Raw genomic sequence first — 16,986 nt, 5'->3', positions numbered from 1 at the left:
GGGTTACTTGTATTGCTTTGTTGGGATTTGGATTGGTGAAGATGCAATGTTGAAAGAATTTCTTTTCCTCAAAGATATGACTAAACTCTGAAAAAGTGATTACTTTTCAGAAGGGATGAAAACTGGTGATATTACTTGACCTTCTATCCCAAGTAAGAATTTTCCTATATTTGATTCTTTGCCTTTTTCTGTATCTCTTTGAGAATTGTGATGACTCAAACCTGTATTACAATTACATCATGTTAAGATATATTCACATGTGAGTTATCCCGCATCAAAAATGTGTTGTAAAGAGATATACCTCGTGAGTTACTATTCCCGTCACCGATCAACACGCTCATCTACAATCAAGATGATTTCAAGTTGTGTATGAAAGCCTAAAAACTCTTATTCACAATTAAGTGTTTTTGAGTTGCGAATGACAATCAAAATCTCTCACTCACAACCAAGAATATTCGGATGGGTACGAAGATAGAGCTTATTATCATGTGTGTGAACACCCGTTATCACAAAAGTAATCATTTCGGGTATTCGGCTACTTGATTAACCGAGTCGGATGGTTACATAGATATCTGATATGGTTTTATTTCAATTAGCGAATTCGGATTAAATTTAGATCCAGGTATCTGGTGAATCGATTGATCCGATGGGTGTGCATAATCCTGTTTGATTTTTGGTGACTCGACTAACCGAATCGGATGGGTATGCAAATATCCAATTAACGAATACAGTACTAAATAATTCGGCAAAATTTAGGTACAACAAACCAAAATCTAGGTTAGCAAATTCTTGCATAACTTTTAATAAGATTCGATTAACGCGTACATTATTGCAAAAAATTTAGTACGATTTGATTAACGCGTAAAATATCAGCCTTGGGCCCTCGCCTAGGACAAGATCCACTCACCGACACACCGCACGCACGCACGCACGCACGCGCGCAAAAGAAGTCATTTTAATAACTATGTTGTCGTGGGGATGACCTAAGAGGAATTGTGAATATTTATTTATGTTATAAATATGAATTTAAAATGTTGGCATAACTATTGTTGACCCACTTTCTTTCCAATAATTTTTTATTCCTCATTATTGTCATGGATTTTAATTGAATTTAATGCCATATTCATTACTTTTTACAATTTTCATAAATTAGTTTCTAAATTGTACGTTCAATAACTTTATTTATTCATATTACTCCATATTAAATAACAATTAAGAAATTTAAAATAAAAATTCGAATGATAATCAAAATCTCTCACTCACAACCAAGAATATTCCGGTATCTAGTGACTCGATGATCCGAGGGTGTGCATATCCGTTTGATTTTTGGTGACTCGACTAACCGAATCGGATGGGTATGCCAAATATCCAATTAACGCATAAAGTACTAAATAATTCGGCAAATTTAGGTACAACAAACTGAAATCTAGGTTAGCAAATTCTTGCCATAACTTTTAGTAAGATTCGATTAACGCGTACATTATTGCAAAAAATTTAGTACGATTTGATTACGCCGTAAAATATCAGCCTTGGGCCCTCGCCTAGGACACGATCCACTCACCGACACCACCGCACGCACCGCATGCACGCACGCAAAAGAAGTCATTTTAATAACTATGTTGTCGGTGGGGATGACCTAAGAGGAATTGTGAATATTTATTTATGTTATAAATATGAATTTAAATGTTGGCATAACTATTGTTGACCCACTTCTTTTCCAATAATTTTTTTATTCCTCATTATTGTCATGGATTTTAATTGAATTTAATGCCATATTCATTACTTTTTACAATTTTCATAAATTAGTTTATAAATTGTACGTTCAATAACTTTATTTATTCATATTACTCCATATGAAATAACAATTAAGAAATTTAAAATAAAAATATAATTGACTTCAGAGGAGTATGAAACATGAATCTTGCTTTTAATAAAATAAAATGCGAGGAAAAACAATGAAATGATCACAAGAATATTGTATTAGACGTGAATAATTTTTTTTCATTACTATCAACTATTAGTAGTCTAATTTCTATAGAGATTATGGTGCGTAAATCAATATAAGTTAATCTATGTAATTTTTAATATTTTTATTTTTTTGATCTGTAGTTTGATACGAGAGCTATAAACAATTAGACATGCTTATGAATGAATATGTGAAAATGGAATTTGGATTTTATTAATATAAATCCAAAAGAAAAACACTATTTCAACGAACTTCATCAACTAACTTTTTAGCTCTAACAAACTAATACATGATTCCGATGCTAATGATTATTTAATCCATGTAGCTTGCATAATAGTATCATCCAAAAGAAAATTAATGATATGTGATACATCAAGTTTGGACTTTTATTAATATAATGATAATATAATCCAAGTGGGGTGTGAAATTTTTAATCTATACGCATATTAGCATAATGTGTATGACTATCTGATTTATATACTTAATTAATAAAATAATAAAACGTGAACGAAATTGCTACACTTCATCTATTGTTTTTTTTTGTTATCTACTCTATTTGGAGTAAATAATAGTAATGCAATATATTACAGTCGATCATAAATTATTTATCACTTTAATATTTTAAATATGGTTTTCGTTCTCTAATTATTTAATTTTACTATATAAATTTATTTATTAAATTACAAAAATATCTTGTTATAACTGATGATGTTATGGCCAAATATCAATTTTCAATAATAATAATAGTAGTATGACTTAATTGAAGCCGGGGCAATAAAGTATGAAAAGTTGGAGTGCAACACATAAATTCAAATTCCAATTTCTCACTTTTTTGACTTATCTTTTTATATTTGAAATTTCATTGAAAATTAAAAACCTTCAGCCTCATCCACGTTACTTGACGGCGTTATTACAAGAAAGTAAATCAAATTTATTCGTATTGTCAGTTGGATGCTAAACTAACAAAAGGTTAGATGGTTGTAAAATATTTAAATGCATCAAGTTAGAGGGATATGAAAGTTAGTACTAACACCGTTAGTACAAAAAATATTAAATTTACATATTTCATACAAAAAGTTTAGTTAATGTTACAAAATAATGCATTCTGTTAAATCCCTACTAACACCGTTACTTCCAATTGCATCATAAATACAAAAAGTTTCATCAATGTTTCAAATTTGTGCAAAAAGTTTAAAATTAAAACTTTCCATTAATTATTTCAAACACAGTTATTTTTATTACTCACAAATATGAAAAACACATAGAAAAAAAATCACCACTCTTCACCATCAAATTTGCGAATTGCATTTTATTATCGAAGTTTTCTCATGTAACAATGGAGAATACAACTAAAAACATATTGAATCTTTTTTGAAATAATTAAATATTGATTTACTGACTATTTGAAGCTCAAATTAGCCATTTTGTAAAGATGAAATATGAACTTATTTTATACTGTGTTCTATAAAGAACGCAATAAAAATAGAGTATATTGATTGTTATTTTTTTTGAGTGATTAATTGTATTAAATCTCTAATTATTCTTTTATTATGATGATAAATTAGACAAATTATAAACTAACTAACGGTGTTTAAAATATTTAACGGAATGTATTAATTTAAAAAACTAATATAACTTTTTATATGAAATATGTAAATTTAATATTTTTTTATTAAATTAAAATAAAGGTAAAACATTTTGTATGAAATATGTAATTATCGCACCCATTTATTGAAAATATAGAATTTAAATACATTTGTCTTAAAAAAAGGAAAATATTCCCATGAATAAATAAAAAAAGAAAAAGGCAAATAAATCAGCAGCAACGGCCCGACATTAGCGGCTTCGAGATTCGAGAGAGAGGGCTCAAAACCTCCATTGGTTGAGAGAGAGAGAGAGAGCGCTGCGAGTTGCGCCCACGTCTGCTCGTCGTGGATTGTGGCAGCGGTGAAGGAGGTGTTTGTTATCCAATTCATTCGAAGATCTTGCCACTCAGATCGGGAGCAGAAAGGGGAGGAAATTGAATCACATTTGTGAGAAATCTCTCTTGTTTTTAAACAAATTAAGCTCTGTTTGTTTGAGAATCATTTGGATAGTGATATTTGGCTCGATCCGTTTGTTTTTTGCTAGTAATCTGTTGATTTTAGCTGCGGTTGAGCTGTTTTTTAGTGTTTCTGTTTTATCTTTCACTAAATTTAAAGAGATTTAGGGGTTTTAGCTTTCTGCATTTATGCAATTAACATATTTTGTGTGAAGTGTTCTTTCCGTTCCTTTTCTTTTTTGAATAATGCCTAAAAATGAATTTGATTTTGCAGCATTGTTGAGCAATTTCACAACCAATTAGCTTTTTCTTGGAGTTGTTTTCTGGCTGTTAGCTATCGTAATCAGTTGTGAAAGATAGAATTTTTTTTGTTGAAAATTAGGTATTTGGTTGACAGCCTTAGCTTTATGTTGGTGCAGGCAAATGGGGAGAGGTGTTGTAGGTCTTCGTATTGATAAGAAGACGAACGCGGTGAATGAAAGATCGAATGGCACCGTCCGTGTTGCTCCGAAAGCAGTACCGGAGAAATCTGGAAAGAATGATTATGAGGTGAAGGATAATAACACGAAAGCTAGAGTTCCAGACGGCTTCGACGAGAAACAAGACGTGCTAGGGGTGAAAAGCACCAATCACCAACCCGAGGAGAAGATTATTAAGGCTGATGTTCACAAGTCTTGGTGTGGATAATACTGGTTTGTAAAACAAATCAATTTCGCACGCAAGTTCAATTTAATTACCCAAATATTATCACTAACTGCAAGAATACAGCTTCGTGTGTAGTATTTTAGGTGTCGATCCACAGGGAAGGGAATGATTATTAAAACTCAACGCTAAACAAAGCATAAAAAGGTTCGATTTTTGGTTTTGATGATTAATGACACTAAGTTAACAAACTAACTACGCAAGGATTTTAAACACGAGAAAAACAGGTCACTCCAAGTTGCTCCTTAGACTCGAATCATTCTACACATTTATCACACACAAATTTGGGATTAACTTATCAACCTAATCGCGTGCACTGAACATGTCTACGACGTATAGTTCACAGTCAGCTGAACACTTGTTCCATGAACCAACTTTCAACGACATTTAATTCCTGCAGATGCGCGGGAACGAACGTCGTCTACTATAATCACTTACCTAATCCACTATCAATTTATCCCCTGAACAGTTCTAATTTGATAGCAAACAATTGATTAATCCATCCATGTCTATGTTAAAGAGACAATAAACAAGGATTAGATATCTATCACAAAAGATGCCTCTAAAGTAATAGAATTACGCATTAAACACAATCAATGATATCAAACATGAGTTCAAAAGTGTAGAAGCATTCTAACGAGTCTAATTCACAACTTGGAGCAACAAATGAGCCTAGCCTTGATACATGATAAATTCAATGATTAAAACCGTAGAAGGCATGCTCTTTCGGAGTAGAATTGGATGGCGGAGTCGGATCGTCGGAGTGTCGGGTAGATTTTCCTCCTTCTCTTCTCTTCTTCCTTCTTCTCCGTTCTGTCCCCCCTTCTCTGTAAATTCCTTTCTATTTTTATTTCCCCAGCAAAACTGCCGAGAAAACTGCTGAAATGCAGTTGAACCACCAAACGCCCGACCGGGCGAAATTAGAAGGGATAATCGCCCGACCGGGCGAAAGGCTTCTGGAGGTATCGTGGGGAAACGCCCGACCGGGCATTTTGTGTCGTCAATAATCGCCCGACCGGGCGAACTTTCTGGAATCCTCATGCGTAACGCCCGACCGGGCGAACTTAGAAGGACCAATCGCCCGACCGGGCGATATGCTTCTGCATGGCTTCGCGGGAGACGCCCGACCGGGCGTTTAGTTGAAATCAGAACGCCCGACCGGGCGAACTTTCTGGACTCCGCATGCACAAAATGGAAACGCCCGATCGGGCGTTTAGCAACATCAAAACGCCCGACCGGGCGAACTCTCTGGAATCTCAGCTATGCATTTCCGACGAACTTCCAGCTTCTAACACCCGAAACTACACTCAAAGCACGACTTGGTGAGTTATAATTAACATGAAATCCGGGGTAAAGAATAGGAAATAAGCTTCGCATCAAATACCCCCAAACTTAAGCTCTTGCTCGCCCCGAGCAAGGTACATTTTTTAGCACAAAAACTCAACGCAAGTCTACCCCGCAGAGAAATTTTCATCACAAAGAATCATGTAGGGACGTGAGTGACAAAATCTAAACCCCCAACATTTCCAATCGAGATTTCCCACTCTCAAGAACAATCACTCATCCCCCTAGAACGTCAAGTTAAGGTGCACTTCAAAATAAGTCCAAGCATGCGATCAAACAACTCAAACCATCATCATTGACTCATTAAGCAATACTAACCACATAGACTCACAGATTTCAAATCGAACCTCTTTAACTCTACCAAGTTCTTTACACAACATCCACAAGCATCAACGATAAGGTCCAAGGTCTTATTTCAAGGTTGTAATGGGGCTAGGGACGAGGTAGGATAAGTATGGATAGTGAGCTCAAAGGCTACACATTTGAGTGCCAAAATCTTCCCTCCTACAACATCCTTCCAAAGATCGAACAACACAAAATTACAACCAAACCCACACTCCCCCAAACTTGAGATCTATTCCAGACGAGATTACACAAACAAATATAGAAGCTCTATCTTTATTTCATCAACTTATTTTTTTTTTTTTTTTTTTTTTTTTTTGTAAAGACCTCGACTTTTGTGAATTTGGAGGTCGTCTTTTTCTTTTTCTTGTTTTTTTTTTTTCTCTTAGAACTTCATTCTTTTCACCTTCTATCAAGTCTAGAAATGTCTACACTTTTGCAATACACCACCCAACACTCAACATTCAACCACCAAGCTCAAACTAGTATTTAGCACCCAAACAGTAGCAAGGTCTTTCGATGAGGCTAAAATTAGGCTTATTTCAGTGGCTAAGTGTTTGGCTAAGTGTTTACACAAATAATAGGAAATTAAGCTCAAAGTGGCTTCTAGGGGATCATGTGTAGGACTAGGCATGTGATCATTTGGCCATGGAGTTCATCCTAGTGCCTTGTCCTCCCATATCGTTAACACAAACGAACGCAAGCACTTCACTCGATAAAACAAATCAATCCAAAATAATTTCCACAAGTCATGCGATTTTCATACTCTCCTCAACTTAAGAAATCGGATGTAATCACAACATGCTTTTTCAAATAGATTCATGCACCCATTCCATTCATCCTAAGCTTCAAAGATGAAGTAAAATCAAGTAAGATTTCCTAACCAGAAAGCCGAAGATAAAGCATGCACCCGTCAACTACATAGATTCAAAACATCTTTATCACGCAAAACACCCAAAAAACATACATCACAAATCAATCATAACCCCCCAAACTTGAATGCATCATTGTCCTCAATGCATGCAAAGAAGACAAATAAAGTAAAGGGAAAGGAAACTCCCCCAAACTTGGCATGACGTCCATAGTGCATTCGGGTGGGAGGGTGGGTGTAAAAATCCTTTGCAGGTGTGCTTCCTCCTAAGCTCCAATCCTAACTCCCAATTGCTCCTACAAAAAAAACAAAAACTACAAAAAGAACACTCAATTCAAAATAAATGTTGGAGGAAAGAATTGAGCAAACAAAACCTCCAACATATGAAACCAAAAGATAAAAGAAAGATAAAAACTTGGGTTGCCTCCCAATCAGCGCCTTTGTTTATAGTCGTTGGCTCGACCTTCTTCATCTTTGGTCTACACTTTCGGATTCTCTAGTGTGACCACCTCTTCTGTCTCCGTGCCACTTTCAACTCCAACATAGGCCTTCAAGCGTTGGCCATTCACCTTCCAAATGCTACCATTCTTCTGATCCCGAACATCCACAGCACCATAGGGGTATACCTTGTGCACCACATAGGGACCCCACCATCTTGACTTGAGCTTGCCCGGAAACAGTCTAAGCCGAGAGTTGTACAAAAGGACCAGTTGTCCCTCATGGAATTGACGAGGCTTAATGGCTGCATCATGTACCCTCTTAGCACGCTCTTTGTAGAGATCAACGCTCTCATATGCATGAAGCCTAAACTCATCCATCTCATTCATATCGCACATCCTCTTCTCGGCTGCAGCATCATAATCCAAATTAAGCTTTTGCAAAGCCCAAAAAGCTTTATGCTCAAGCTCTACCGGCAAATGGCAAGCCTTCCCAAATACCAATTTGTATGGTGAAGTTCCAATCGGGGTCTTATACGCCGTTCGATAGGCCCACAGAGCATCATCTAGCTTTTGAGCCCAATCCTTCCGAGACGGCCTTACAACTTTCTCAAGCACCCGCTTTATCTCACGATTGGAGACTTCAACTTGACCACTTGTTTGGGGATGATAAGGGGTAGCAACCTTGTGTTGGACACCATACTTTCCTAGGAGGTTTTCAAACAATTTGTTGCAAAAATGAGTTCCTCCATCACTGATAATGGCTCGTGGTGTCCCAAAGCGGTTAAAGATGTGATTCTTGATAAATTTCAACACCACTTTGGCATCATTGGTTGCCGAGGCCACTGCCTCTACCCACTTAGATACGTAGTCGACAGCAACGAGAATGTATTGCTGCCCATTAGACTTGGGAAACGGTCCCATGAAGTCTATTCCCCAAACATCGAAAAGTTCTACCTCGTGAATATTATTCATCGGCATTTCATTTCTCCACGAGATATTGCCGGCTCTTTGGCAACTGTCACATCGTTCTACATAGGCTTTTGCATCCTTGAAGATCGATGGCCAAAAGAATCCGGACTGAAGCACTTTAAAAGCAGTTCGTCGTGCTCCAAAGTGGCCGCCATACAACGAATCATGGCATGCAGACAAAATCTGAAGGTGCTCATGCTCTCCAACGCACCTTCGAATCACTCCATCACTACAAATCCGGAAGAGAAACGGATCTTCCCAAACATATGTGCGAGTGTCACTCAAAAACTTCTTCTTTTGGTTAGATGACAACCCTTCTGGTATAATGCCCGTGACAAGGTAGTTTGCCAAATTGGCAAACCACGGCACATATGTTTCCCGAGCCTCCACTTGCAACACTTGCTCGTCGGGAAATTTCTCATTTATCCTTTTCTTTCTTTCATCTTCCGTCTCTTCCAATCCCTCTAATCTAGACAGATGATCGGCTACCAAATTCTCGGTCCCCTTTTTGTCTTTGATTTCCACATCAAACTCTTGTAGTAAAAGGATCCACCTCACCAACCGAGGCTTTGCATCTTTCTTGTTCATCAAGTACTTGATAGCCGAATGATCCGTAAACACTACCACCTTCGTGCCAAGTAAGTAAGCACGAAACTTCTCAAAAGCATACACTACTGCTAGCATTTCCTTCTCTGTCGTGGTGTAATTCAGTTGAGCTTCGTTGAGTACTTTGCTAGCATAGTAGACAGCGTGTAGAACCTTGTCTCTCCTTTGGCCTAGAACGGCCCCCACAGCATAGTCCGAAGCATCACACATCAGCTCAAACGGCTTTGACCAGTCGGGTGTGATAATAATAGGAGCTTCGACTAGCTTTTTCTTCAGCAATTCAAATGCCTCAAGGCATTTCCCATCAAAGACGAACTTGGCATCCTTTTCAAGCAAGTTGCAAAGTGGCTTTGCAATCTTTGAAAAATCCTTTATAAAACGTCGGTAGAATCCCGCGTGTCCAAGGAAACTACGGATGCCCTTCACATTCGTTGGGGGAGGTAACTTTGAGATCACATCAATCTTCGCCTTATCCATCTCCAACCCCAACTCTGACACCTTGTGTCCCAACACTATGCCTTCCTTGACCATGAACTGACACTTTTCCCAATTGAGCACGAGATTTGATTCTTCACATCTTTGTAGGACCCGTCTCAAGTTTTCTAAGCAAAAGTCAAATGAGGATCCAAAGACGGAGAAATCATCCATGAAGATCTCCATGATGTCTTCATTCATATCAGAAAAAATTGCCATCATGCAACGTTGGAATGTAGCCGGTGCATTACACAAACCAAAAGGCATCCGACGGAAGGCATAAGTTCCAATAGGACATGTGAATGTCGTCTTTTCTTGATCTTCCGGGGCAATTGCAATCTGATTGTACCCCGAATATCCATCTAGAAAGCAATAATGGAAATAACCCGCAATCCTATCGAGCAACTGATCCAGAAATGGCAACGGGAAGTGATCTTTTCTCGTCGCCGTATTCAACTTTCTATAATCCATGCAAACTCTCCATGAGTTCACCAATCGAGTTGCCAAAACCTCATTCTTCTCATTGACGGTCACGGTTATTCCCCCTTTCTTTGGTACACATTGTACCGGGCTAACCCACTCACTATCGGAAATGGGATAGATCATCCCATATTTCAGCAATTTCTTCACTTCTTTTTCAACCACTTCCTGCATAAGTGGGTTCAACCTCCTTTGTCTCTCTCTTACCGGCTTAGCTCCATCTTCCATCAAGATTTTATGCATGCATATTGCGGGGCTAATTCCTTTGATGTCGGCAATGGACCAACCTAGAGCTTTCTTGTGTGACTTCAGTAGCTCTATCAACTTCAACTCCTCTTCATCATTCAACATCGCCGATATCACAACCGGTAAAGATTCATCCTCACCAAGGAATGCGTATTTCAGATTTGTCGGGAGTGGCTTCAATTCTAGCTTTGGTGGTACTTCAATTGAGGGCTGCACATCCGCCACGAAAGTATCCACCACACATTCATTCTCTAGACTTGGTTGATCAATTTGAGCATCCTCACTTTCATCAAAATCAAAATCAACTTTAATTGTCGAACCAAAGTCTCTTTCCAAGCTCCCCTTATCATAAACGCTTCCTTCTATACTTGCCGAGCAACGCATCTTGTCAAAGATACACTTGTCGAGGACATCAACTCTAAAGCACGCTTTTGCATCACTAGGATGCTTCATCGCTTTCTCCACATTAATGGTCACTTGCTCACCATTAATTCTAAACGTGACCGAGTTGTCCTTTGCTCCTAGCAACACGTCCCCTGTGGCAAGAAACGGTCTGCCAAACAGAATTGGCACCTCTTTGTCCTCGGGCATATCCAATACTATGAAATCAACGGGGATGACGAACTTGTCTACCTTGACCAAGACATCCTCTACTATTCCAGTGGGCTTCACAATGGAATGATCAGCCAGTTGTAGGGCAATGTCGATGGGCTCCATTCTGTTCTCCAGTCCAATGGCACGTGCTGTTTTCAATGCCATCAGTGAGATCCCCGATCCTTGATCCAATAGACATTTGGTGAAAATTGTGTTGCCTATCTCACAAGGAATCACACAACTTCCCGGATCCCTCTTCTTCATGGGCATCATTCCCGAAATCAATTGTGAGCAATTCATGCTCAATGCCACTATTCCCTCGTCTTGAAGTTTCTCCTTGTTTGCCATCATGTCCTTAAAGAACTTGGAGAACTTGGGGAAATTAGTGAAGAGGTCCACCAACGATACATCCACATTCACTTTTCGAATCACGTTCATCATCCACTCGAAGCTTTTCTCCTTTGGAGCTCTCTTCTTCCTCTTCGGTGGATATGGTGGAGGAGGAATGTGATCAGGGAAGTTGAACTTGCTTTTCGGGTCTAATGCCGGACTTGTCATCAGCTGTCCATTTGATCCCATCTCTACTTTCTGCTTTCCCTTCTTTTCTGCCAAAAACTTCTCACTTAACTCGGCTTCTACACCATTTTCCTTGCTGCCGGATGCAGCCTGTTCTTGACCATGTTGGGCACCCTGCACCAACGCGGGACTTCCCTTACATGCCTCGTCCGCCCCTGCGTGCGAGGAATGCAAGCCTAACATCTCATCCGCCCCTGCGTGTGAGATGCCGGAAGTACCTTGGCCGTCCATTGATGGTGTCGAATCCAACTCACGACCACTTCTCAAGACCACTGCCTTACACTGTTCATTGCCTCTCGGATTAGGTACGGTATTGCTCGGGATGGTGTTAGGAATCCTCGTGTGTGATGCCGTGGCAAGCTGCCCTATCTGCGTCTCAAGATTCCTCATTGTCGCATCCATCTGCCCAAACTTTTCCACCGTCCTTTCCTTGAAAATTTCGTTCTCCTTTTGACTCTTAGTCATGAAAGAGAGAATCTGCCCCAACTGATCCTCGACGGTTGGCTTCTTCTCATAACCCGGCGGTTGAGTGTTGTTCCTCCATTGATTTCCCGAGTTGTTGCTAGGACCAGCCTGATTCCATCCCGTTTGTTGAGGTCTCCAATTTTGCTGATTGTTGAATTGGTTGCCTTGATTGAACCCTTGGCGATTGTTGCCAATATAGTTCACATCTTCCACAGGTGGTCCTTGAAGACTTGGGCACTGATCAGTATGATGCCCGCCTTGGCACAACCCACATCTCATCACCGTCACAGCTTGGGGTTGAGGAGTCAGTTGAAGAGATTTAACTGCCTTTGTCATCGACGACATTTGAGTGCTAATGTCCGCCAGTTGAGCCTCAATTGCGGTCACTCTTTCCGCATCCTTGGTAGCACCAAATGTATCTCCCGCTCTATCAGCCCCTCGCCTTGGATTGTGCCAATTCCGTTGATTGTTGGCCAGCCTTTGAAACAAAGCCCTCACCTCATCGTGAGTTAGATCATCTAGGTTCCCATTCGAACCTGCAGTCACCAATCCCGTGCCTTCACTGTTGAGTCCCTTGTAGAATTTCAAAAGGTCATGCCCCGGAGCTAGTCCGTGACTTGGGCATTTCCTTATCAATTCCGTGAATCTCTTCCATGCTTCCGCGAAGGACTCGTCATACTTTTGTCGGAAAGAGGTGATCTCCTCTCTCAACTTCTCAATCTTCATAGGAGAATTGTATTCCAAGAGGAACAACGTCTTCAACTCTTGGAACGTTGCTATGTTGTAGCCCGGGATAGAGTCATACCAAGCTCTTGCTTTCTCCCTCAGAGAGAATGGGAATAAGACCCTCTTGATTAGATTGTGTTCCACATTCGGGGGTCTGTGAGAGTTCGTCAACTCGTAGAAGGCATTGAGGTGGCTCACCGGGTCCTCATCATCCCGTCCATGGAAAAGATTCCCCCCATTCACCAAACTAATATAGTGAGGTGGAATGTTGATGTTGTTGTTCGCATAAGCAAACTCTCCGGGGTACTCAATTCCCGATCTCAGTGTATCGCCAAACCTCACAACAGGTGGTGGTATCTCATTGTTATCTGCCATCTCACTTTCTGATTCTGAATCTCTTTCTGTACTCGGCTCGCTGAACAAGTTGCCTCTGATTGGACTCGGATAGTCCGGGAAGATTTCAGTAGGCGATCCTCTAACTCTTCTTCTTTGATAACAGAGCAACCCAAACGGTGGTGTACCCTGTGATCGCGTGTGCATTCACTTTTTTTATTTTTATTTTTTTTATTTTTACCTACACAACAGAAAATACACCAAGCACAAGCATAAAATATTTCCTAATTACCGAAAGCGAGACCTCTCGACAACTTCGGGGTAAGTCCTATAAAACGTGTGTGCTAGTGTGCGAACAAAACTACCTAAAACTAAACTAAGAGTTAGCTAAATATTACCTAAAATAATACACTCCTTCGTCTTCAAGTCCGGACGTGGTAGATGGCTATCACACCGTAGAACACGAACAAGGTACCTAAAAAACTCAAAAAGAAAAATCAAACAAAATAAAAACAAACAAAAACTATAAGCTAAATAATCGATTGCCTTCCCCGGCAACGGCGCCAAAACTTGGTGTGGATAATACTGGTTTGTAAAACAAATCAATTTCGCACGCAAGTTCAATTTAATTACCCAAATATTATCACTAACTGCAAGAATACAGCTTCGTGTGTAGTATTTTAGGTGTCGATCCACAGGGAAGGGAATGATTATTAAAACTCAACGCTAAACAAAGCATAAAAAGGTTCGATTTTTGGTTTTGATGATTAATGACACTAAGTTAACAAACTAACTACGCAAGGATTTTAAACACGAGAAAAACAGGTCACTCCAAGTTGCTCCTTAGACTCGAATCATTCTACACATTTATCACACACAAATTTGGGATTAACTTATCAACCTAATCGCGTGCACTGAACATGTCTACGACGTATAGTTCACAGTCAGCTGAACACTTGTTCCATGAACCAACTTTCAACGACATTTAATTCCTGCAGATGCGCGGGAACGAACGTCGTCTACTATAATCACTTACCTAATCCACTATCAATTTATCCCCTGAACAGTTCTAATTTGATAGCAAACAATTGATTAATCCATCCATGTCTATGTTAAAGAGACAATAAACAAGGATTAGATATCTATCACAAAAGATGCCTCTAAAGTAATAGAATTACGCATTAAACACAATCAATGATATCAAACATGAGTTCAAAAGTGTAGAAGCATTCTAACGAGTCTAATTCACAACTTGGAGCAACAAATGAGCCTAGCCTTGATACATGATAAATTCAATGATTAAAACCGTAGAAGGCATGCTCTTTCGGAGTAGAATTGGATGGCGGAGTCGGATCGTCGGAGTGTCGGGTAGATTTTCCTCCTTCTCTTCTCTTCTTCCTTCTTCTCCGTTCTGTCCCCCCTTCTCTGTAAATTCCTTTCTATTTTTATTTCCCCAGCAAAACTGCCGAGAAAACTGCTGAAATGCAGTTGAACCACCAAACGCCCGACCGGGCGAAATTAGAAGGGATAATCGCCCGACCGGGCGAAAGGCTTCTGGAGGTATCGTGGGGAAACGCCCGACCGGGCATTTTGTGTCGTCAATAATCGCCCGACCGGGCGAACTTTCTGGAATCCTCATGCGTAACGCCCGACCGGGCGAACTTAGAAGGACCAATCGCCCGACCGGGCGATATGCTTCTGCATGGCTTCGCGGGAGACGCCCGACCGGGCGTTTAGTTGAAATCAGAACGCCCGACCGGGCGAACTTTCTGGACTCCGCATGCACAAAATGGAAACGCCCGATCGGGCGTTTAGCAACATCAAAACGCCCGACCGGGCGAACTCTCTGGAATCTCAGCTATGCATTTCCGACGAACTTCCAGCTTCTAACACCCGAAACTACACTCAAAGCACGACTTGGTGAGTTATAATTAACATGAAATCCGGGGTAAAGAATAGGAAATAAGCTTCGCATCAAGTCTCTTGAGAAATCGCCAGCAAAACCTGCATCTGCTAATGGGTCTGAAAGCAATGATTCGGTTACAGAAGTTTTGCCCAAGTCTCGCGATTCACTTTCTCCAGGATCAGCAAAGGTGAGTCTTTCCCTCCTTAAGTATCACATTAGTTTTGTATGTATCTTCCCAGTTATGTCTTTGGACTTTGTTATGCATTGTAGTATCTTTTTTTGATATGGAGGATGTCCACACTAAATCAAGTGGTTTCCGATTGTTTGCATCGTGATTGACATGCTAGTCGTTTTGTTGTGGCTTAGAGTCTCTAGCAAGTGTCGCTTGTTGGATGTATGTTCCACATAGTTATCGTAATTTTCCTTGTTGGTGTTCTATATATGCTATGTAAGTATAATATTGATTGCGGAGATTCAACTTTCTTGGTGATGATGGCTGTTCCTGTTCCAGCCAATTGCTCATTTGTCTTCAAGGAAGCTGATGCAGCCTCATTGCAAAAATTATAACGATGAAGAAGATAATTGGTCTTTGGCTTCCTCGTATCCTATGGCTGCATTTTTCTTTTTGCTTGATTGGTTTTGCACGCACTTTCTTTTCCTTATTTGAAATTTAGCAGTAATCTTGCTTTTATGTTAGTTCCTTAGCATTTGTAGTACTGCAACTTCTGTAAGGACGAGGGTCACAGTTCCGGTTGCTCCGAGATTCAATTGTGTAAACCGTTTAGAGAGGCGTAAGGAGGTACTTTTCATACTGAATGAAGTCCAATGTCGTATTGTTTCTAATTCCTTTCTTATCATTTCTCCTCATATTTCATTCTTAGTTTTACACTAAGTTAGAAGAGAAGCACAAAGCCTTGGAGAAAGAGAAACTTGACTATGAAGCTAGAACCAAGGTATGGCTTTCCTCTGTATTGTATTCCTTTTCTCGTCTCTCTTATTCGGGATTTGTACAAAATTCATGTTATAACCTACATCTGAATATGTAGGAAGAAGAACAAGCAGCAGTAAAGCAGCTTAGGAGGAACATGATGTACAAAGCAAATCCTGTTCCTAGCTTCTATCGTGAAGGTCCTCCACCGAAAGTTGAGCTAAAAAAGGTATTCATTTTCCTACAGAGCTTTTGCTTGTTCTACATAAAATGACTGATTCATGTATATTATGCCAAGGTAAATCGTTTTTGCATCTTGCAAGTTCGTGTCATTTTGGACTAAATATGTTTATACGCAGCTGCCTGTCACCCGTGCCAAATCACCAAATCTAAGCAGGAGAAAGAGCTGCGGTGATGCAGTCAAACCGACTCCTGAGGACAAGGTATCCAGTGGACGAGCATCTCGTCACAGTGTAGGCGTCTACAGAGAAGGCAGAGCTTCTCCTCTTCAGAAAAAGGCCTCTCCTGTCACCCCTAAGGGTAAGGATCAAACTTATGTGCGAAAGGTGAATGGATCGAACAAAGCCAAGATTCCTACGAAGCAATCAAAAGAGATGGTAGAAGATTCTCAAGCAGAAGAGCAGGGGAATGCTGAAATTGCAGCTCAATCTTGAACTTGTATTGGTAGTTGATAGATTTATAATTAGCTGGAAAACTCTTTTCTGTTTCCTTATGTTTGATCAAAATGTTTGTATGTTTGTGCAAGTCAACTTTGTTACATGCAGTGACTTGCCAAAGGCGATGCCTAAATTCTGAGTTGTATATTTTGTGTAATTTATTACTACATCCTATGCAGCTATGCCCTTACATGCAACACAATTCAGTTAAAAGTGAAAATGTGTCTCTAAGACCTATAGTTGAAAAATCAACAAAATCAAAACTAAGATGAAGCAAACCTACAACACAACCAAAGTAAA

The 16,986-nt window shown here is 39.7% G+C and overlaps 1 protein-coding gene and 1 non-coding gene across 2 annotated transcripts; both read left to right on the top strand.

The window, feature by feature from the left end:
- The first annotated feature begins 3,782 nt into the window (after positions 1 to 3,782).
- On the top strand, positions 3,783 to 16,899 carry LOC121778333 (protein WVD2-like 2). Its single transcript, XM_042175661.1, has 8 exons — positions 3,783 to 3,999; positions 4,427 to 4,678; positions 15,154 to 15,268; positions 15,593 to 15,681; positions 15,796 to 15,880; positions 15,963 to 16,034; positions 16,128 to 16,238; positions 16,369 to 16,899. Exons 2-8 carry the CDS (start codon positions 4,431 to 4,433, stop codon positions 16,681 to 16,683), a joined length of 1,035 nt encoding a protein of 344 aa, XP_042031595.1. The 5' UTR covers positions 3,783 to 3,999; positions 4,427 to 4,430; the 3' UTR covers positions 16,684 to 16,899.
- On the top strand, positions 12,724 to 12,830 carry LOC121780485. The gene has a single exon (XR_006046028.1). It is a non-coding gene; the product is annotated as a small nucleolar RNA R71 (small nucleolar RNA).
- Positions 16,900 to 16,986: the final 87 nt, after the last annotated feature.

This window comes from Salvia splendens, chromosome 19 (genome assembly GCF_004379255.2).
Source record: "Salvia splendens isolate huo1 chromosome 19, SspV2, whole genome shotgun sequence".
Classification (NCBI taxonomy): Eukaryota; Viridiplantae; Streptophyta; class Magnoliopsida; order Lamiales; family Lamiaceae; genus Salvia; species Salvia splendens.
The sequence above is the reverse complement of the archived record's forward strand: the minus strand, read 5'-3'. Positions and strand labels throughout refer to the sequence as shown.